Below are 22652 nucleotides of genomic sequence, written 5' to 3' on the forward strand. Positions count from 1 at the left end.
GTAGCACGGCCCAATTAGGCCCAAATCGTCGAATGAAAAGAATACACAATGCACTACTAATAACCAGATCTCCCTGATACAGGTTTGAGAACTTGCAATGGATGGCAGAGTATATGAGGAACAAAATTTGACAGAATATAGGTAGTAGTAGAACATTGCATGCTCCATCCCCATCACGGCATGATCACAACCACATCTGGTGAACTTCTGGGGAACCCAACTTTGCAACCTCTGACGGTATCCAGCATCGCGGTGGGAAGCAATCTCGGGCAGCATGGCGAAATGGCGAGTCGCAGTCAGACTTCGCTTTAGTGGAGCAGAAGAGCAAGGGAGTTTGTGGCCTCTACTGATCATCTCAGCTCGCTGTGCAGCCATGGGAGAGATCCTCTCAGCGTGCACGCTGGTGAATCTCCACGCTGCCAGCGGAAGCCTGGTTCGCGGCTCGGTTGCTCCCGAAGTTCTTGCGGTTTGATTCTCTCGCTATTCTTGAACCAAACTGCGTGAAGCATAGGATGGGAGTAGTGGTGTCAAGTCACAAACTACAGCTTCTATGTTTTCTTTAAATATTAATTCTATGGAATTAACTGGTTGGTATATGCACCTGGATTGCCCGCTTTGGTTGAAGTGCAGCCTCTTTTAAGCCCAGTAGGTTTGCAACCTTCAACATCATCACAGATATGTATGTATTAACGTCACCCACAGATATTGAGTTACAAAAAGAAGATTTATGCATCGTGATGTATCATGTACTTCCTCCGTTTGACGTTCTAGCATTTCCCACATTCATATAGATGTTAATAAATCTAGATATACATATGTGTCTAGATACATTAACATTTATATGAAGGTGGGCAATGCTAGAAAGTCTCACATTATGAAACGGAGGGAGTACATGTTACTACTTAACAAAAATCAATGCATTGAAACACAAGAATGCAAATCATGCTCCACCAGAACTATTTTTTTTTCTAGAAAAGGAATTCTATGTGTTGCTTTTACTCAATGAGTTATATGTGAATTTCAAATGCGAACTTCAATTTAATGTAACAGCCCCCATATGGACTAAGCTCAGAACAAGCACAAACCTCTCTCAAGATCTTCTTGTCGCCCTTTCCAACAGGTTCATCAAGTTTAGCAATATCCCACAATGGAATTTCCAACAAAGTTTTGATCACATTCTCATCAAGAAATGGAAAACGTGCCTGTAGCATGGACAGTAGTACACATCAGATTGCTAAACAAAAATTGCTGAACATTTCTAATTCAGAAAGCATGACCGAAATTACCTCCTTGCCATGGTCAGAAATGCACCTATCGTCTCTTCCCATATTTCTTTTCCAGATTCTCTGTACATCTAGTCTCATCTCCTCATCAAGTAAAACCCAGCTAAATAGAGGCAAAAAAAAATTCAACATTCTTGCAGTTGCAGTGTAAGAACATCTCATGGGGTATGCATTGCACAACCTGATATGCAAGTATAGAACAAACAAATTGATGCTTACGCACATACCCTCCAAGTCTATATTTAGTCCTATGTCTTCCATAACCAGCGCACTGCTCATCAGCCCCAGAACCGACTAAAAGAACTCTAGAAGTTGACTTGTACTTGTAGCGACAACCATCTTGCATGTTGCATATACTTCCATCCACCCAACCATCCCCACCAGCAGCCAACCAGAGAGCTATACCAATATTTAAATCCTGTACAAAAAAAAGCAGAATTATAACTTTATAAAGCTACTGTAAAACATTTGAAGTAATATATCAAAGCTATAACCAAGGTACAAACCATATAAGTATTTGAAGGGTATATAAGTGACATCACATGTTCACTTTCTCCTTTCAAGTTTGTCAAAACTGTGTCAATCTCAACAAGACGCCATCTGCGAGTAAGAAAACAAACAGCTCGATTTAGCACTACACAAACATAATGATTGCAGCATGGTAAACAATAAAAAGGGGTAGAGAAGTATTTAGTAACGAGAGTATGGAAATAAGGAAGTCCAATCAAAAGGCTTCCACTTGATTATAGAAGAAAACAAATGGAAGGTAAACATGGATGAGCTATCAATAAGAAGGCACAAAAGTGTAATTAAACATAATATATTCAATTTGCATCGGTGGCTTGATCAAATTCACTGGCCAGCTAGAAGACTATAGAAGGAAACAAAACAGGCAAATAATTCATCAGGCTGTAAGAGTGTCAATTTTTTTTTTTACAAAAACACTGCAGGGGGAGCCCCCACATGAGAGTGTCAAAAAGGGAGTACATAATTCAATTAAACAGAAATCTTGTGCAATTGAAGTGTGCAAAACAGTTAAGACTTGACCAAAGGTAGCTCATGGCTAAGGATGTGAGATGTTCAGAAGTCAAATCACCTACGGATAGGGGAAATTCTCTGAAGTTCCTTCAGTCCTGCCAGTGCAGAAATCCTATCTGGAGCAAGTTGCCCATCAAAACTGACATTCAACAAATCAATTGTCCCTGTTCAAAATTTCAATAACTGTTCCTCATATATATTGAAGTATAGTGTGTAGCATAAGCAGCTAATCTTCTTGCACTAATGTACTATAAAAATTTAAAATTCTTAGAGTACTGAACACAATAAAAGCAACGGTTGGCTAATATATTGAACTGCTAACAGTATTGAACAAGAAACAGTAAAAGCAATAGTTGAACTTACATTTGGAATCAAGGCACTGGTCTAATAATGCTGCAAGTATCATGGAGTCCAAGCCACCAGAGAAAAGGATTGCTATTGGGGCTAGCTCATCATCCTTTAGTTTATTTAGATCATCCTGTCCACAAGAATGGACTATCAATAGAGTATATAACAAGAAACACAACAAGGTCCAGACAATATAGAACTATTTTCAAGTAGCCTGCTGGAGTTGGGGAAAAAAGAGTCATATAGCAGTTTTAAGTCAGTGCCTTGGTGGTCACTCACCTGAAAGAGTCTGTTCAAATTGGTTCGCAGCATTACAGATTCCCGCAACGCAATCAACACCTTATACGCTGAATGGAAATATAATTGTAAAGAAGTATCTGTATTAGCAACTTTCCTTAACAGTATTTTGTTTCAAAAAACTTCAGGAGTAATTATCTGTAGAACTTTACTGCTTTATGTGAACTGCTGGAAACATAGAAGAAAAGATCTCTATTTCCCAGTCAATTAGGCCCTTACCAGCATTTTTGTCAGCTTCGGTTGAGTTTCTGAAGCTCTGAGACAAACAATAGTCCCCTACAGAATTCTGATGTGAAGTTAAGTCATCCACAGTAGGAACTATCGATTTCCTCTTCCATTGGATTAATTCATCCAATGAAGAGTTGATCCAGTCATGCCTCCTAACTTCGGAGACACATGCTTCCTTCATACACATGCCACTTTTTTCAAGGCTTTTCAATTGGATGCTGTATATCCCACAAGGAAGCTCTTCCCAGTAACTCATGTTGGTGGACTCAGGAAAATCATTATCTTCCCCTGACTCCATAACTTTGACAGTTGGCGCTGTAGGAGTGAAGAAGAGTATATAAATGAGATGATTATCAATCAAGTAGAGAGTAATAATCACTCTCCAAAGCATGAATAGAATTTGAAGTATTAGGTGAAATTTTCAAATTTTTTTGTAAAAGAACAGAATATATGCAAACATTTGATATGGTAGGCACATCAAGATTAAAAATATCTTACCAGAGTTATTACTTGCAAATGAAGGGGGTGATACTGATGATAATATAAAGCGTGGATCATCAGGTGATGGCCAATGTACCAAGAGGCTTCTTCTCCCGAATGCATCCCGGCCAAACCACATTGTTTTTGAGTCCTTCTGAGAGTTCAAGCAGGCTCAGGTGTTAGAAAGTTCAATCTACAACAAATTGCAAACAGGACAAACATCACGATTACCTGCCTGCCAGTATATCAAAGCCCAGGGGCCTTTGATTGTGGAAAGGATCTGTGGAACTGATTTCCCAACACTTCCACAACAGAGACATGCTTCATCTCTAACAAGAGCATGGCACTCACAGGAACAACAAGATTCCAGTGATGACAGAAGTGATTGAGTATCATTTTGGTCATCAGCAACATGGACTCCTCCATAGATCTCACCTTAATTGAAAAAATAGTTTCAGTATCAAGTTCAAGTAAGCTAATCACTCAACTACTAACATGGAAGCAACACTAATACGCTACTAAAAAGTCAATCGATGCACGAGTTCGAATCATCAATCAGGAAAAGTCCCAGAGTATGGAAATCGGTACATGTAAAGGCTATATCTTACACCACAATAGCATACGTTCCACACAATGAAATACGAAAAGGAATCAATTGGTAATAGTAACAGGGAAAATTTTAGATGAGCAGAATTACCGTTATATACTAAAACATTTCCTGATTGACCCACCATCGGCTGCAAAATCGGCTCAGCTCCCCTGAGCTGCAGCGTTGCTCCGATGAAGCACAACTCAGTGTCACCCACATCACCCCCATTCCCAACTCCACAATCACACCCATCACTCCCTGAAACGCAGGACAATCAAATCACGAAACGCCCGAAGCAATTAATCAACCAAAACTCCCAACTCCCAAGCACAGGGGGTTACAAAGCAACCTAAGGTCGTGCCATCCGCGCGGACGCGGAGCCTCTCGCAGCCGAGGCTATCCGGGCCACGCCGCCGCAGGGCTGCCTTGAGCTCATCCACCGTCACGCCCTTCCCCTGCAAGCACGCACCAGGCTAACTAACTCGATTCCAGGGTTTAGGGTTTGGGAAACCACGGCGGATGCCAATCCGAAAGGGAGGGGGTTTCCATACTTTTCCATTCGAGGATGGTAGGAACAGTACCTCGTCGCTTGGTTGGATTCCGACGGCAGCAACGGCGGCGGCGGCGGCGGCGGAGGGAGCGACGACTACGCGGCCGCCGCCGGAGAGGACGAGGGCTATGCCGCACATCGCTGGCTCCTGGACCCCACTTGTCAGTTGCTCGAGCCAAGCCGTAGCCGCGTGAAGTCAAGTGCAAATATGCTTGCCAATTTGCAGAAAAGACCCGGAGAAGAAGTATATTTGCATTTGACGAGTTCAGGCTGTGACTATTAGCTTTACAAAAGAATTTTTTTTGGAACTAGCTATATTTATTATATTTGTGGCGCCATATTTTTCACAAAATATAGTCGGCGTGTGTTTACATTGTAAGTCACTAAATTACATATGTAATTTTAGTGTATTTACAATATAAGACCCAAAATTACATATGTAAGTCTTAAAATTACATATGTAAATCCTAAAATTACATATGTAAATAGTGTGTTAGTGAGGTGTAACTACAATGTAAATTTATATAAATATATAATTTACAACAACAACAAAGTTTAAAAAGCATATCAGTATGCATCTATGTCGTGTCAGAACCAATCACAGCAAAGCGTGTGTGCTGATGCCCCGTGAGCACGAATCTTCATGCCAATCCTAAGGCTGAAAATTCGACTGCGTTTGTGGGAAAAATCTGTCGCCATAATTATAGCCGATCCGGAAAACTAAGTTTTGAATTTCTTTTAAGTCCATGCTTTAAAATAAGAGTAAATTGCATCCGCGGTACACGAACTTGTCGAGTGGGTGTAATCTAGTGTATGATCTTATAAAATGCTTGTTTTGTTACATAAACTTATCTTGCGCGTGCGAACTAAGGTTAAAAGGACATTACACGACTAGTTTTGTTGATTTAGGTACTGATTAGGATACTACGTAAACATACAAATGAGAATGATATATATAGTGATGGTAGAGAAAGATATAAAATACCGAGCAATGATACATGGGTTAGAAATATACAAAATTCAAGATAAAGTAGAGAAAAAAATTTATAAATATAGCATGTTTTATACATACTCATACGTATGCACGTCACATCCTAATCAACATCAGCTAGGTAAATTAACCTTGCCAAGCCATTTAGATACAATTATCAGATAATACTAGGTTTTATACAATTTTTGCAGGTACACCAATGCTCTCGTACAAAATCAAGGCGTAGGGTAGGGGCACAGTAATTGATATACACACTAAATACTCTGCTTAATTACACACTAATTGCAAATTAAGTGGTAATTAATCACTCAAAGCTAAGGCAGTGAGCATGTAATCGCTTCAGCTGGACGAGCTCTGGAGCTTGGACACGAAGCTGGAGGCGGCGAAGGCGGTGGAGCCACCGACGACGCAGGCGAGCGCGACCACGGCCTGGACGGCGACCTCCCATGGGTACTCCTCCGGGACGAGGTAGACGACGGCGGGGCCGGCGGCGAGCAGCAGCAGCGCGACGCCGAGCAGCGCGCCGGGGGTGCCCGGGTCGGTCGCCGCCGACAGCACCTCCAGCTCCTCCGCCTTGGACAACAGGCCCAGCCGCTCCACCGCCGACAGCGACAGCCCGGCGCGCTCCGCCGCCGACAGGAGCCCCGCCTTCTCCGCCTTCGTCAGCAGCCGCAGCTTCTCCACGTTCGTCAGCAGCTTCACCGGCGGCGCCGCCGCCTTCCCGCTCGTCGTCTGCCTCGGCCCCGGCTCCCCCACCGGGAAGTACACCGTCGTCCCCTGCACCGCCGCCGCTCGCCGCCGTTAGCCCGATCGATCGATCGATCGATCTACAAGCTCACACGCCATGGGGAAGAGGAAGAAGACTTAAGACTTACCCTTCTTGTGCCGGAGGTGGGCTTCTGGGTGGCCATGGCGGCGACCTTGTGAAGGCGGCGGCTGCTCGGCCTCGCCGCGACGGTGGCCGGCGACAGCGACGGCATCGCCACCGCTCTAGCTGCGTCCATCACCATGGATGGATTCCCTCTCCTACCACCACACGTACACCTCTCGTTCTTCTCGACTTCTCGTGCAGCCTAGCTCACCACTAGCTTCGAGATGATGATGTGGTGGCCTATCTGATCCGCCCAGGGACACGTGCCCCTCCCCTACAGGCTGGAAATCCCACGTCAGACACGCATGGATTAATCCTAATTGAAAGATTAAGGAATAATAAAGTAATTATAATTAGAGAAGGTGAATGACAAGATGATTCCATGGCCCAATGGATAAGGCGCTGGTCTACGGAACCAGAGATTCTGGGTTCGATCCCCAGTGGAATCGCACAGTTTTTCTATTTTTGGGTCTTTTTAGCTATTTGGCCCATTTAAGGCCCATCGAATGGGCCTTTTATTCGGCCTATAATAGGTTATTGTGTTTGGGCCAAATGTAGCGTAAATGGGCCGACGATGAAGCCCAATAGACCCATAAAGTGGGCCCACGCTCCACTGCTGGGTTAATACCCAGCCGCCGCAAGGCCCAGGGCGAAGCAACCAAACCCTTCGCGAGATCAGAAGCGAAACCCTAGCGGCGAATCCCCACACGACGCGCCGGAGCGGGGAGAGGGGCCATGGCGGCGGCGGCGGCGGCGGTGGAGAAGGTCAAGGCGCTCTGGGACTCGCAGGTCAACGACGAGGAGGCTTGGGCGTTCAACTACGTACGTCAATCCAATCCAATCCATCCATCCTCTCTCGCGTATCTACAGCTTTCTTTTCTGTTTTTTTTTTAATTAATCTAGGCGTGATGCTGCTAATTGCAAGGATGAATTTATCTAGGAGGCATCAGCGGTGGCTTGTTTAGGTGGATTTAGGGACGGATGGATGTGGATTGGTGTTGTTTAGTCTGCTGCTGCGTTGTTGAGCAAACATGAGGGCATATGTTGTTTTTTCCCTTTTTGCAGTGCGTGTTTCTATGGACGAAAGGGTTGGACTGTTAGAGTTGGGTTGGGATGGTTGCGTTTCTTGAGCAAACATGAAGGCATATAAATTTTTCCTCTTTTTTATTTCTGAAATGTATGTTACCATGGGCGGTTTAGGGGTTAGAACTGGGTTGGGATGGTTGGGTACTACTGTTGCTTCATTTTTTTTATTTTGTTATTTACTTCGGTTAGTGGTCGCACTAACTTGCTAGAATATGTAGGGTTGAAGTGAACTGCTGTGCTTGACTAGTCCTTGTGTAAATTGATTCTGCTGTTTGATGCTTGGGTGTTATGAGCTTAATCATGTTATGGAGAATGCCAATGAGTTTAACAAACATGACATGCTCCTTGCTCTTCTTACTGAATCTTTGTTGTTTGAGTCAATCGGTCTTAACTCATAAATGCTGTTCTAGTTATTCGTAAGGCGGTTTTTGTGTGCATTGTCCACTGGCTGAAAATGCATGATGTGAGTTAAAGATGATCGGCCTAATCTTTTCACTTATGTTTATGCTTATCATCCAAAATTTGAATTTTCAACCATAAATTTGAAACTGATTTTGGGGGTTTTTTCATCGAAGTTTTATTTTTCAGCCTTCGCTTTTAGATTGCTAAGAACACGGATATAAAAGTTTTATTCACAAATTACTTTTCGTTTACTAATATGCTGCGAATAAGCCAAATGACGGGGCCGGATGTTTTCCTGTGTTGACTTGTAATAACTCGTAATAGCTTCTCTAATTTATGGGTAAGGGTGGCAACTAGAGTGTTTAACATATCACATAGATGGATGGTTAGGGCTAGTATACTAGGTACAAACAGTTGTATAGCAGAACAGAGCAGAGCAGTTGGGTTCACTGTATTTCTGTGATAGGATTGGCATCCTGGCATGTTCCCTGCATTCTGCTACTGCTTGATGTGTTAATTGCTTGAGATTAATAAATCAAGGAAATATTGATGGATTGCTGGTTGAGGTGATCACTTGGCTGGCTCTGTCCAGTGCTTCATACTTTGGCTAGCTGTTATCATCATCTTCCTTTGTTCTGTATTCGTGTGTCTGAATTAGGCATCCTCTAGTTGAAAAAAACTCTTCTGTACTCACCAGGTAGTGTGTGTCTGCATATGTGGTGCTCTTTCTGCAGCTCATGGTGTATATATTCACTATATTTACCACTATTTTCTTCCAATGATGAATTGCATTAATTTACTATCAGAAAAGAATTGATGTATAGGCTATGTATGGCGTTGAGCCAATTATCCTTGGGATCTCACTTTTGGGTTATGCCTGGCACTGAATTTCTTTTTGCTAGTTATCCTAACTGTGAGTTATATTTAGTGTAGTATCTTCACTCATTGATGCTAACTTCAACATTTTTGTTGGGCAGTTGAATCTTTAAGTTTTTGTTGTGTACTTTTTCTCTCCCCATTTTTTCAGTTGTCCAGAAAGCATTTGAGGAAGTAGTTATTCCTTCTTTTCTTCAACCACATATTTTGGCCTTAGAAAATTTTGTACGCGAGTCTTTTGACTATGTGGAACTTTTGATTCCGTTGAAGTTATTTTTTATAATAACTATCTGGTTGGGCACAGTTAACCTGACTCTTTCTTGTCGTTAGAAATTCTATTGATGCTAATTAAACTACTGTCTTGTTTTTTCTTGTTCTGGTTTACAGAAGCTGATGAAGGCTGGTGGTCTGTTTGTTGCATCCATCTTCGTGATGCGCAACTTTGGTGACCTGATGGCCATCTAAAGAGGAGCTGATGCGACAGTAACGTGGATCCACCAGAGCTGTGTGTCTTGTTAGCTGTTAGTTTTCACTTTTATGTCAGCAACGCAACCAGACTTGTTCTTAGGATCATGAATTACAAACTGCTCACTCGAGAATTGAGATAGTTTTCATGATATAATGGAAGCCAGAGTGCTACTGGTTTTGTGAATCAGCAGGCGAATCTGCGAAAACTCAATTGGGATATCCTTTAGTTGAGACTGGCCAAGTTCTCTACACTCCAATCCATGATGTAGTGCATTGTACTAGTTGTTGCATTGTGTTGATGACTTGCTGTGAAATCTTTATCTCACTGATATCGATTATGCATGTTATTCTTTCGTGGAAGACTTCCTTTTTTTTTATACGAGGTATCATGGAAAAGAATTTTTGCAAAAAAAAAAAAAAACTTCTACTGGTGAGGGAACCGACCTCTTCTGGCTGAGTTCGCTTGCTGAGGTTCTCAACCTTTAACTCTCTCAAAACTCAATAGGTCGGCCAAATCACTCACCGATTTGGCTTGTTGATTTTTTTTAATTTTTTTATAATTTTCTAAGTGATATATAAACAACGATAGGATATCACCTTAAGACACATCATGTAGGAGACTCATCGCCTCGATCACACACATATACTGACATAGTACATCGTACTATACGTACTTATTTAAGCTAACATCCAGGCCAGCTGGTACATGCAGAGTTTTCAGATCACATATAGGCTGTGTTTAGTTGCCGGCGTCCTCCGATCCGTTACTTGAAAGCGCCAACGTCTTCCTCGTCTCCCTTCCGGCTGGCCCTGAAGTACTCCTTCGGGTTACCCTCGAACTTGTCGCGGGAGATCATCACCTTGCCGTCAAAGCCCGGCGCCTTCATTGTCCGGGTCGTCGGCGGATCATCATCTGCCGTCTTGTCCGGGTCTCCACTGCTCTCCCCAATCGCCGACAGCAGGAACAAGGTGCCGGCGGCGGCGGCGGCGATGAAGGCGGTGACGCCGAGGATGCGGCGGCGGGTCGAAGGCTTGTCCGTCTTCTCCTTCTCCTTTACCTCGTTCCTCTTCATCTCGCGGCAAGAGAGAGAGAGAGACAGAGAGAGAGTGGGGGGGGGGGACAGTGGGTAACTGGCTACGGAGATTGGAGAGGCCTCAGAGCATCAGGGCAGCTTTTGTAGTGAGCTCGCGATGGGACCCACATGGCCACAGCCATCATCACTACTCCATCTGTCATGCACTCTTCCGTAGTCTTTAAGTAAAGAGGGATCTTAATCTTTAAAAATTAGTGTAGAGAGATTTTACCGTACCGGAGGAAGTACATGTAAATACTAATGGGCTCATCTTTTGGTTTATACTTATATTTATCAGCTAAAATTTAAATTTTTAACCTTAAATTTGGAGCTGATTTTGAGGTTTTTTTATCGAAGTTTATTTTTTAGTTTTTATTTTTAGATCGCTAAGAACATGTATATAAAAGTTTTAACCACAAATTACTTTCCGTTTGCAAATATGCCGTTTCGCTTATTCCGCGAATAAGCGAAATGATGGCTCCGTAAAATTTTGATATCTCGAGATATCTAATATTTGTAGGTATCAAATTTTATAATAGAAAATATCGTATTGCCTGATATTTTCTTAAGAATGATAAAATTACTGCATCGCTCACATTTCAAGAAAATTTTACTTGGAAAAGAATAAAGTTAAAGTGTCCCATACTATTACTTTTATAAAGAAAGTAAATAAGAGGATAAAGATAAACTTACTTTAGAACAACCTTTAGAATTACTAACTTATTTCAGGGTGTCGGGATGGGAATTCTTTTAGAAATAATACTCCCCCATCCATCTGAGTTGCTCGTATTATTTTTTGCATTATGACCAAAAAGAGCACTAACTTCTCTATGATTCATTTAATCTCACTTGTGATTTCAGCCAATCGATCTCTTTTTTACAAGTTTTTATTAAAATAATATTATTTCTAAAAACTTTTCTGGGGAAGGAGATGGAAGGCCAAAGGGTTAAAGGTGAAAGCTTTTAGTCTTTCGCTGGACCCAGCTTGACTCCTCTCTCCACTATGTGGTTTCTTCGTGGAAGATGAAAAAGCTTTTCGTACGTGGCTGACTCAGCTAGACTCCTCTCCACGATGACCCATTAGACTGTGTTCTTGAGGGCAAGTTTTATAATAAAGGTGATGGCCGCCTTTAATTTTATCCACGTCATTTATCCATAAAATTAAAACTAACTTATATAAATGCATTGCATTTAATACACTAGTCCCAATACACTTACCACTAACACCATTCTCAACCCAATGACTAGGATAGTATCCATAGCATTAAATAAGCTGCCACCTAGGATGAAAAATGATATGACAAGTGAATAAATAAGAAAAGAGAAAAAAATCATGGTTTTTACACAACATTTAAGACATCATGTGAGATAAGTAGCATTAAATCTAAGTATGGAATAGTGATGTTTGCATTGGAAGAGTAGTGTCTAGTATTAGTTTCTTGATGATGTGGAGTTTGTGAAAACTATGTATAGTGTTTTGGGTTAGGAATGTCCTAATCAACCCCTTTCTTTTTCTCTTGTTTCTTAAAGTTTGTGTGGAGGTTGCCCCTTATACGAGAGCAAGGTCAATAGTGCAGCTAGTGGCAAGCTCCAAAATTTTATCATGTCAAGGTAGGTAGAGGTGGCTCCTTCTTTCTCTCTTTTCTCTTCTCTTCTCTCCTCTCCTCCACATCATCATTTAAGTATACATGACACTTTGGAGTTTGTGCTTAAAACCTTATAGTACGTTGGAAACTAACTCCCCCAACACGCAAAACATAACGATAAATTAACGCGTAATTTATTAATTATTAGTTAAAAAACTTGAAAAATAAATTAATATGATTTTAAGTAATTTTTTTAATATTTTTTAAATCAAATCATTTAATAGTTTGAGAAGCGTGTGTATGAAAAATGAGAGAACACAAAAGCCTTCTTCCTAATAGCCAACTAATGCCGCATCAATAAAATGCAGAAAATAGTCGCTTTGTGCAATTTCTTTCGAAAGAGCCGATACTAGGACTGATCAATCCTCCGCCTAACAAGGTTAGGGTAGGGCCGTATAGGATTTGTTCAGTAGTCCCAATATTTTATTCCCAAAACTATGTTTTTTTAACTCCTAAACTAAATATAGAAAGTAAGAAAACTAATCTTTTTAAGAGATGTCCTAAATTTGATTCCCTATAATGAAAAGTGGGCTCTCCCTTTAACTACCAACAGAGAATTAGTTTTTTCTGCTCCTCCCCTACGTGCGCACCGCGTGGCTAGCTTAATTTTTTCTCCCTACGCGCGCGAAAGAGCGATTGGGAAAAAATTCGCTCCTTAAAGTAGGAAACGAGATATCCGGAGTTGGGAACTTGGATTATTAGGAGACAGGTTAGGGATTCTGTTGGATACGATTTTTAACCAAATTTTCCTAAATCTGAGGATAGGGAATAAAATAATAATAAAGCTGTTGGTCATGCTCTAACTTCTCCTTAATCATTTTCTTCACATATGTTTCCCAAACTGCTAAATTGTATATTTTTTATAAAAAGTTATATAGAAAATTTGTTTTAAAAAATCATATTAATTCATTTTTAAAGCTTTTTTAAGCTAATACTTAATTAATCATACATTAAACATCCACTTCGTTTAGAGTGTAACGGGGAAAGAGGGTTCCTAATAGCAAGTCTAATAAGCAGGCGATTAGCCTATATAAGAGGGAAATTATTTTTTTTAGTGCTAATACGATCGTTTGATGTATTATCAGCAGTTGGCAAACCGATGGCAGCCTGAGCTTCTTCACGGCTGTTCTATATATGAACCGAGCTGTTGACGTATAAGCTGAAATAGTGATCGGGTTAGGGACGTTTTAACTTTCAGTCACAAATTGACAAATTATGATTGGCAATTTGGCATTGTACCCCTTGTGGAGACACTGTTGTAGGATAGAAATTCGCAAGCTAAGTCTGCTGTTGTTGTTATTCACATAATTGTGATTGGTGGGTTATCTAAAAAGTATTCGACACAAAACGGAGCCAAGCACAGTCAGATTTTTCTCAATCTCTAATCCTTACCCATAATGACAAGAATAGAGGGCCTCCACGTACAGACTTTCACGATTAATTATAAACTAGTACATACTTTACACTGGTGGAGAAACCCTTTGTAGTCCCGGTTCGTAACCCCCCTTTAGTCCCGGTTTCCAAACCGGGAGTACCAATCCGGGACTAAAGATCGCTATCTTTAGTCCCGGGTGAAATAACCGGGAGTAAAGATCGATCTTTAGTCCCGGTTGGTAACACCAACCGGGACTAAAGATGGCTCAGCCACGTGGCCGGCTGAGCCAACCAACCGGGACTAAAGATCGAGCTGAACTTTTTTTTTTTTTTGCATGGTCCTGTTGCTGCATGGTTTATATATATATATATATATATATATATATATATATATATATATATATATATATATATATATATATATATATATAGTAAATTTGTTTGGTGCTCCATGGTGCCCGGGCACCATTGTTGAAATTGAGTATATACCCAATTCAAATGAGTATGAAACTTTTTTAATTATTTAGGTATTAATATTAACTACTTTACTAACTAGTTGAAAGCAAGTTTGAACTGAATTTGAACTTGTTTTTGTTAGATTTTGATTATAGGTATATAGCATCCATACATATAATTAGTTAGGTATGTAATCATGGATTGTAAAATAAAGTTAAATTTGAGTTGTTTTGTTGATAGGTATAGGTATGAATCGAATTCTTATAACTAGGTATATACTCACAATTTGAAAATTTTGAAAAATTTGAGTGATTTTGTGCATTTGAAACCATGGTGCCCGGGCACCATGGTGCCCCATATGAGTGTCCTATATATATATATATATATATATATATATATATATATATATATATATATATATATATATATATATATATATATATATATATATATATATATATATATATATATATATATATATATATATATATATATATATATATATATATATATATATATATATATATATATATATATATATATATATATATATATATATATAAACCATGTATATATATGTTTCAATACATATATATGCATACATATATATATGTATATATATATATTATATTATATTATATGTATATACATGCATAATATATATGTATTTATACATATAAATGTTATGCAAATGCATATGTATATAGATATATATATGACCAAAATATATTTACATTATAGAAAATGTGTACACATGCATATAGAAACATATGTAGTCATGTATTAATTACAATCCATTATATGTCCTAGCTAGCTACGATTTCGACGTAGTAGTAGTCGCTGCTAGCTCAGAAGCTACGGACCGGTGAATTGTGTTTCCGTCGTAGTAGAATTCACCCTTGGGATCAAGGATTTCTTCGTTGATGAATCCCATGAGTTGTTCTTGAACCGCTGCGATAAATTCCTTGTGTGTGGTCAGGTTATCCCTCATGCGAATAAACTATATGAATGTATGAAATTGATTAGTAATTAAACAAGAAATCGTTACGTAATGAAATTTTGAATTTATTTGTACGTACATCGAGCTCTCTTGTGGTGATGATTTGGTCTGCAAGGCAGTGGCAATACTCACACACGTAGTAGCCGCACAAGTTAGTTCCCTGCTTTTGCTTTGTGCACTACAAATAAATGACAAATTAACGGCGTGAGATCTAATTAATATACAGTTGTATGTATTAATTTGAATCGGAGAAATATAAATGTAGAGCATGTGTACTCACAGGAAATTTGAACTTCCGCCTAAGTCTTTCTCTCCATTTACCGCGGACCAAATGACGGAACCGATACCAAGCCCTACATGGAGTTTAAAGCTATGATTCGTAGTAGCAATTAACATAACAAGATTTTCTTAATTAACAGAGGAACTTATGACGGTACCTGTCTATAAGTTCGAAAACCTTGTCAAACGTAGACTCTTTTTTATCCATTGAGTCATATACGTTGACGGTGCAGGCCGACAGGTCGAAGAGTAAAAGCACCCAGTGGAATCTGCAATGTGCGTGGGATGCATTACATATGAAACACTTAGCAAGTTCGTACGGGAATGAAATTTGGTATGTAGGAAGACAGTAAAATTGAACTAACTCTGTGTTGTACGGCAACAGTATGAACGTCTTGTAATGCTGCGCCTTCAGGAGATGGACGAGATTGTCCTCTGTTTCTTGTGGATATTGGTCGAGCATTGCGACGTTTACTCTCCGAGGGTCGATGAATCCAGTATCGAAAACCCTCCGCCGTCGGGCCCTTTGAATCTCCATTCTATAACGATAAAAGGGAGTATTTTATTTTATATAGTCTACTTATATACAAGGACCTAATTAATTAAAGGAGACGTATAGTAAGAAGTCTAACTGAACGATATACTTACAAAATCCAGCAACTCATAATAGAGACGTCGAGGGCGTCCAGCTGGTATAGTTCGTAGATTCCCCTGAAATTGATCCAGAGAATGTCATCTCCTTGCAAGAAGTCCGTGTCCCTGATCCTCGCTCCGATCATCTCTCTACCGGTGGCGCTCATCTCCATGTACAGCTGATGGAACTTGTACATTTGTGTGGGTAGGGACTGCAGCAGCTCAGGCTTGACAAGCGGTTTACCGAGTTCGTACATGTATTTCACTTCCGCCTTTTCGATTGGTGCGACTCCTAGCAATTGATCCGTAGTTAGACCGGTGTCAGTAATAAATTGTTCTATCGTCATTTCTTTACCGGTCACCAATGGCTCGATCTCCTGGTTTGGTTGCTCTCCAAGCTGAGGGACTGGTTTGGACTTTCCAGAAGATGCTTTCTTCAGCGTTCGCTCATAGTCCGATAGCTTGATGGCCTCCTTGACAGATGCAGACATACCCCTGAAGAAGTTCCTGACACTGGGGTCTATAGGAATCTTCTTTTCTGGACTTCGAGGCTTGAATTGTCTCTTGACTTCTGATGCAACGTAAGCGTCAAGCTCCTCTTGCGTGCAATCGTACCCCGGGTCATTGTTCTTGGCGGCGTCAACTTTCGCCTTCTTCGTTGCCCTTGTGTGGGCAGGCGATGGAGCTGGGGGGGCCCTTGACTTTGAAGGTGCCGGAAGAGGAGCTTGCGGAGGAGTAGGTGTAGGAGCCCGAGGAGGAGTCGGTGCAGGATCCTGAGGAGGAGTCGGTGCTGGAGCCTGAGGTGGAGACGGTGCTGGCGGAGCATGAGGAGGAGACGGTGCAGGATCCTGAGGAGGAGATGGCGGAGCCGGAGGAGATGGTGCACGAGACGCCGCTTGTCGCCCAGGGAGGATGATGTACCGCCTGCGCCATAGAATAATGGCATGGCTTGTGTCTCGTAGATGCGTCTCACCGTCTCCTCCAGGGTAATCCAGCTCGAGGTCCTCGTACGCGCCTTCGACCAACTCAACTTCGACCTTCGAGTATCCTGCTGGAATCGGCCTGCAGTGGTAAGTACCTGAAGGGTCCGTTGGGATGGCCATGCCCGACGCCACCTTCATGTTGTGAGAGATTATTTATTAGTAATCAACATATATAAGCAGCAACTAGCGGAATGGCTAAATCTTACCTTTATTGATAAGTTCTTGAAAGGAATATGCAGCTCACATGATGTCCGCTGAGTGATGTCATCAACGGGACAGGTCGATTCGTCCTGTGTTTGCATGGCGTCCATGCTCTGTGATCCTACCTGCCCCGTTGAGGCGCAGCTGCTACGGTTTCCTGACGGGCTCACCATTGCAGGAGGAATGGTCGGCTGGGGATCATGGGACCGATGTGCGGCCATGCGTTCATCAACCTTCCTTGCCACCTCCTCTTGCATGTTGAGTTCGTAGCTCGATACCCGGAACTCTAGGTCTGCAATCTTCGCCTCGGTATCTCTCTTGCTCCTCATCCGACTCCTGTACGTGTGGATGTCCTCCTTGAAACCAATCTTCCAAGGAATCACCCCTTTCCCTCGTGTTCGTCCTGGATGCTCTGGAGTCTGCAGGGCGAGTGTCAGATCGTCCCTATCTCTGTCTGGTCGGAACGTGCCCTGAGAGGAGGCTTCCACTGCATCTGTTAGTCGTCGCGCAGCCTCTCGTATCTGATCGCCGAAGACCAGTGAGCCATCAGCTGGGTTGAGCGTTCCACCGTGAGCATAGTACCAGAACTTCAATCGTTCCGGCCAATTGGCTGTTGCCGGTTCGATACCCCTCTCAATCAAGCTAGCCTCCATCTCCTCCCACTTCGGCATCGCGACGCTATAGCCTCCTGACCCCAAGTGGTGATGGTACTTCTTCTTGGCGGCATTTTCTTTGTTTCTTTCCATCATCGCCTGCCCTTGTTCACCTGTCTTATATGCAACGAACTCGTCCCAGTGATCCCTTAGCTTTGGGAATGTGTCGAAGTTCGGTGTCTGCCCCTTCAGTATATACTTCTGGTACAGATCTCCCTTGAAGCTCTGAAACTGTTCTGCCATTTTCTTCAGAGTCCACCTTTTCACTTTGTCCTCTGTACCCGCAGGAAGGGTGAATGTCTCGAGCATTGTGGTCCACAGCATCTCTTTCTCCGAATCTGGGACAAAGCTCTCATGATCTCCGCGTGCCCTTGTTCTTCGCCAGTACACCGTACTGACAGGCACGTTATCCCGCACAACCCAACCGCTGTGACGTACATAGTTCTTGGCGGCTTCGGCCGGGGCACTAGGACGTCCATCTTCTTCCACTTCCGTTATGATGTGCCGACCCTCAAGCTTCTTCGCTGCACCTCGTTGCCCGCGTGCCCTCTTCTGTCCAACGGAGGGTTGACTACCACTAGCCTCCTCCTCCTGGTTCCCCTCCACATCCCTTTCCACGTGCCCCTGCTGGTTCCCCTCCGCATCCCTCTCCACGTTCCCTTCCTCGTTCAAGTACTGGTTTGGATCCTCGTTCCCCTCTTCTTCATTCCAGTACTAGCTGCTTCCCTCCGCGATTGTATCGTACAATATCTGTTCCTCATCGTGGTCAGCCATCTGTTGATACAAGAAACATCTGCTAAGTCACGAGACATTTATGTTTTAACAATCTAAGTCATGTATGCTAAGTGTAAATGTCGTACATTAGAACCCTACACAACCTTACGTGCTAAGTCTAATTACAAATCGTGATATAAGCTAAGTCTAGGTGACGTATATTATACAACCCTAGCTAGTAAATAATTATATACTAAGTCTAATTACAAATAAAATAATCTTATATTAAAACTCAAATAATATTACATGCTAAGACTAAAATAGTCATGTATGCTAAGTGTTTCGTGCGTATATGCTAAGTCTAATTAAGACTACAATAGTCAATTGCTACTTGTCGCACCACTTCCGTAGTCAATAATTACATACTAAGTCTAATTACAAATAAAGTAATCTTATATTAAAACTCAAATAATATTACATGCTAAGACTAAAATAGTCATGTATGCTAAGTGTTTCGTGCGTATATGCTAAGTCTAATTAAGACTACAATAGTCAATTGCTAGGAGTCGCACCAATTCCGTAGTCAATAATGTCATACTAAGTCTAATTTGCAATAAAATAATCTTATATTAAAACTCAAATAATATTAGAACACTACACAATCTTATATGATAAGTCTAATTACAGGTCTAATAATCTTAATTAATTGCATTACAAATATAACAATCATTTATATTATTACGTCACTTGCCTGCTCCAATTCCTTCTAGGGCTAGCTCTTCCACTCAGGCTTGACGGACGACTCCGACAACACGTCTTTTCTGCAAGATACAAAAAGATGTATTAGGATAAATGCGAAGTACCATATATATATATATATATATATATATATATATATATATATATATATATATATATATATATAGTAAATTTGTTTGGTGCTCCATGGTGTCCGGGCACCATTGTTGAAATTGAGTATATACCCAATTCAAATGAGTATGAAACTTTTTCAATTACTTAGGTATTAACATTAACTACTTTACTAACTAGTTTAAAGCAAGTTTGAACTGAATTTGAACTTGTTTTTGTTAGATTTTGATTCTAGGTATATAGCATCCATACATATAATTAGTTAGGTATGTAATCATGGATTGTGAAATAAAGTTAAATTTGAGTTGTTTTGTTGATAAGTATAGGTATGAATCAAATTATTATAACTAGGTATATACTCACAATTTGAAAATTTTGAAAAATTTGAGTAATTTTGTGCATTAGATACCATGGTGCCCGGGCACCATGGTGCCCCATATGAGTGTCCTATATATATATATATATATATTGCATTTCACGTTAACGTTCGTCCTCGTTCGTTCGCTCGTTCTCGTTCACGTTCGTTCGCTTGTTCTCATTCACGTTCGTTCCCTCGTTCTCGCTTGTCTTCGTTCGATCGTTCTCGTTCTCGCTCTCGTTCGTTCGATCGTTCTCGTTCTCGTTCACGTTCTCGTGGCAACGTACGTTGACATGTTCGTTCTCGCTCTCGTTCGTTCGATCGTTCTCGTTCTCGTTCACGTTCTCGCGGCAACGTACGTTGACGTGTTCGTTCTCGCTCACGTTCGTTCGATCGTTCTCGTTCTCGTTCGTTAACGGCGGTGTGGCGGCATCGGGGCGGCGGTTGGCGCGGCGGCGTGGCGGCGGCGGCGGCGGCGTGGCGTTGCGGGGCCGTGGCGGCGGCGGCGTGGCGTGGCGGCGGCGGCATTGCGCGCGCGGCGGCGAAGGCGGCGGCGGCGTGGCGACGGCGGCGGCGGCGTGGCGTTGGCATGCGGCGGCGGCGTTGCGTGGCGGCGAAGGCGGTGGCGTGGCGTGCCGGCGGCGTGGCGTGCCGGCAGCGGCATTGCGCGCGCGGCGGCGAAGATGGCGGCGTGGCGTGCCGGCGGCGGCTTGGCGCGGCGTCGGCGTGGCACGTCGTCGTCGCGGCGCGGCGTCTCGTGGCGGGCGGCGCGACGGAGAGAGATCGAGATCGGAGAGATCGAGATGAAGGGAGATCTGGCGGCGGCGGCTCTCACCCTAGAGATGCGGCGGCAGCGGAGGAGGCGGAGGCGGCGGCGAGGACGACGAGCTCGAGACGACGTCGAGATACGGCGGCGTCGGCGCGGGGATTTGCCCTAGGCAGTGGCGGCGAAGGAGAGAGGCCGAGAGAGATCGATCGGCCGAAAACGTCTAAGTGTTGGTGAAGAAGACGAGGGCGCACCGGGAATATATATACCCCCGGATCTTTACTCCCGGTTGTTCTCAACAACCGGGACTAAAGATATTGTTGAGAACAACCGGGAGTAAAGAAAAGATCTTTACTCCCGGTTGTTGAGAACAACCGGGACTAAAGATATCTTTAGTCCCGGTTGTTCTCAACAACCGGGAGTAAATATCTTTTCCCGCTATTTCGAAATTCTTTTTAAACCCGGTTAGGGTTAAGAACCGGGACTAAAGATTATAGCACTGCATATGATTTTCTCTTACATATGTGTTTATAAAAGAGAAGTTAATGCATTAACATTATTTAAAGTACAAAGATTAATGACAATTACTTCGAAAAATTATTTTTGTCTGTAATAAATTAAGTGGATAAATCGTAATAAGCAAATATATGACTTATAATTAATAAAAATTCCAATATATATATATACTTAGCATATATATGAATGATATTATTATATTGGTAAAAACTCTAATTAAGATATGTATGTACATACTGCATGATTTAAAATTAATAAAAATTGTAATCATCATATATACTTAGCGTAGGAATTATATTCTTTGTTAGCTCCTAGGTTAAACTCCTCCTGTTTGTCCTCGTCCCACACGGGGACACCTTCCTTCTTCCACAACTGTTTAAGATCTTCGACCAGTGGTCTTAGGTACACGTCGATGTCGTTACCAGGTTGCTTGGGGCCTTGAATAATAATCGGCATCATTATGTACTTCCTCTTCATGCATAGCCAGGGGGGGAGGTTGTAGATACACATCGTAACGGGCCAAGTGCTATGGCCGCTGCTCATCTCTCCAAAAGGATTCGTGCCATCCGTACTCAAACCAAACCGTATGTTTCGTGCGTCCTTTCCAAATTCTTTAAATTTTCTGTCGATGTTTCGCCACTGCGAACCATCGGCGGGGTGTCTCAGCATCCCGTCCTGTTGACGCTCTTCAGCGTGCCATCGCAACATTCTAGCATTCCCCTTGTTCCTGAACAAACGCCTTAGCCGTGGTATTATAGGGAAATACCACATCACCTTAGCAGGAATTCTCTTCTTTGTTAGCTGCCCGTCAACTTCTCCTGGATCGTCCCGTCTAATCTTGTATCGTAGTGCTTTGCAAACAGGGCATGCTTCTAGGTTCTCATACTCCTCACCGCGATATAGGATACAATCGTTCGGACATGCGTGAATCTTATGAACTTCCAGTCCTAACGGGCAGACTATCTTCTTAGCCTCGTACGTTGTCTCGGGCAATTTGTTTCCCCCCGGAAGAATGTTCTTGACGAGTTTCAATAAATCGCCAAATGCCTTGGCACTAACCCCATTTTTTGCTTTCCATTGCAACTACTCCAGAGTGGTATCCAACTTTTTATGCCCCTGCTCGCAACCTGGGTACAACGAAGTTCTGTGGTCCTCCAACATCTTGTCCAATTTATGGGCCTCCTTTTCACTTTCGCAGTCCTCCCTGGCGTCCTGCAACATCTGACTAAGATCATCCGCAACGTCGTTACCATCAGCAGCTATTTCCTCCTCGCCCGTTTGATTTCCTTCAAATCCAACATACTGAGCAAAGTCCGGAATATTGTCGTCTTCCACTTCATCTTCTTCCATTTCAACACCTTGCTCTCCGTGGGATGTCCAACAATTATAGCTTGGCATGAACCCCGACTCAAACAAGTGGAAATGAATAGTCCTGGATGCAGAATACTCCTTCTGATTCTTACACTTATTGCATGGACAACAAATAAAACCCCTTTGCCTGTTAGCTTCGGCCACTCTCAAAAAATAGTGCACGCCGTCAATAAACTCTTTGGACCGCCGGTCAGCGTACATCCATTGCCGATCCATCTACATGAGTCAAAAAAACCGTACACAAATAATTAT

At 42.3% G+C, this 22652-nt stretch overlaps 4 protein-coding genes and 1 non-coding gene across 5 annotated transcripts; 2 read left to right on the plus strand and 3 right to left on the minus strand.

Moving 5' to 3' along the window:
- Positions 1-34: 34 nt before the first annotated feature.
- On the minus strand, positions 35-4963 carry LOC4352605 (asparagine synthetase domain-containing protein 1). Its single transcript, NM_001361140.1, has 15 exons — positions 4815-4963; positions 4613-4718; positions 4372-4521; positions 3910-4109; positions 3693-3828; positions 3186-3509; positions 2949-3016; positions 2685-2799; positions 2380-2485; positions 1790-1883; positions 1511-1701; positions 1287-1386; positions 1086-1202; positions 602-658; positions 35-496 (listed from the first exon to the last, which is right to left on the minus strand). Exons 1-15 carry the CDS (start codon positions 4950-4952, stop codon positions 389-391), a joined length of 2010 nt encoding a protein of 669 aa, NP_001348069.1. The 5' UTR covers positions 4953-4963; the 3' UTR covers positions 35-388.
- Positions 4964-5839: 876 nt separating this feature from the next.
- LOC4352606 (uncharacterized) lies at positions 5840-6939 on the minus strand. The gene is made up of 2 exons (XM_015763152.3): positions 6680-6939; positions 5840-6581 (listed from the first exon to the last, which is right to left on the minus strand). The coding sequence occupies exons 1-2, from the start codon at positions 6812-6814 to the stop codon at positions 6144-6146; spliced, it is 573 nt and encodes a 190-aa protein (XP_015618638.1). The 5' UTR covers positions 6815-6939; the 3' UTR covers positions 5840-6143.
- A 112-nt stretch (positions 6940-7051) lies between these two features.
- On the plus strand, positions 7052-7124 carry TRNAR-ACG (transfer RNA arginine (anticodon ACG)). Its single transcript has one exon. It is a non-coding gene; the product is annotated as a tRNA-Arg (tRNA).
- Positions 7125-7326: 202 nt separating this feature from the next.
- On the plus strand, positions 7327-9788 carry LOC9271278 (mitochondrial import receptor subunit TOM5 homolog). Its single transcript, XM_015764719.3, has 2 exons — positions 7327-7497; positions 9427-9788. The coding sequence occupies exons 1-2, from the start codon at positions 7411-7413 to the stop codon at positions 9502-9504; spliced, it is 165 nt and encodes a 54-aa protein (XP_015620205.1). The 5' UTR covers positions 7327-7410; the 3' UTR covers positions 9505-9788.
- Positions 9789-10120: 332 nt separating this feature from the next.
- Positions 10121-10657, minus strand: LOC4352609 (uncharacterized). The gene has a single exon (XM_015764718.3). It carries the CDS (start codon positions 10578-10580, stop codon positions 10272-10274), a length of 309 nt encoding a protein of 102 aa, XP_015620204.1. The 5' UTR covers positions 10581-10657; the 3' UTR covers positions 10121-10271.
- Positions 10658-22652: the final 11995 nt, after the last annotated feature.

The sequence above is a fragment of the Oryza sativa genome, chromosome 12 (genome assembly GCF_034140825.1).
Source record: "Oryza sativa Japonica Group chromosome 12, ASM3414082v1".
NCBI classification, from domain to species: domain Eukaryota; kingdom Viridiplantae; phylum Streptophyta; class Magnoliopsida; order Poales; family Poaceae; genus Oryza; species Oryza sativa.

What these genes read in the sequence shown, in the direction of transcription:
- LOC4352606 (XM_015763152.3), bottom strand. Translation starts at nt 6,814, where the DNA reads ATGGTGATGGACGCAGCTAGAGCGGTGGCGATGCCGTCGCTGTCGCCG. An exon ending in CCACCTCCGGCACAAGAAGG is followed by an intron (nt 6,582 to 6,679) that starts GTAAGTCTTAAG and finishes GCGGCGGTGCAG; the next exon opens with GGGACGACGGTGTACTTCCC.
- LOC4352609 (XM_015764718.3), bottom strand. Translation starts at nt 10,580, where the DNA reads ATGAAGAGGAACGAGGTAAAGGAGAAGGAGAAGACGGACAAGCCTTCG.
- LOC4352605 (NM_001361140.1), bottom strand. Translation starts at nt 4,952, where the DNA reads ATGTGCGGCATAGCCCTCGTCCTCTCCGGCGGCGGCCGCGTAGTCGTC. An exon ending in CGCGGATGGCACGACCTTAG is followed by an intron (nt 4,522 to 4,612) that starts GTTGCTTTGTAA and finishes CCTGCGTTTCAG; the next exon opens with GGAGTGATGGGTGTGATTGT. An exon ending in GGGCTTTGATATACTGGCAG is followed by an intron (nt 3,829 to 3,909) that starts GCAGGTAATCGT and finishes TTGAACTCTCAG; the next exon opens with AAGGACTCAAAAACAATGTG.
- LOC9271278 (XM_015764719.3), top strand. Translation starts at nt 7,411, where the DNA reads ATGGCGGCGGCGGCGGCGGCGGTGGAGAAGGTCAAGGCGCTCTGGGAC. An exon ending in AGGCTTGGGCGTTCAACTAC is followed by an intron (nt 7,498 to 9,426) that starts GTACGTCAATCC and finishes TCTGGTTTACAG; the next exon opens with AAGCTGATGAAGGCTGGTGG.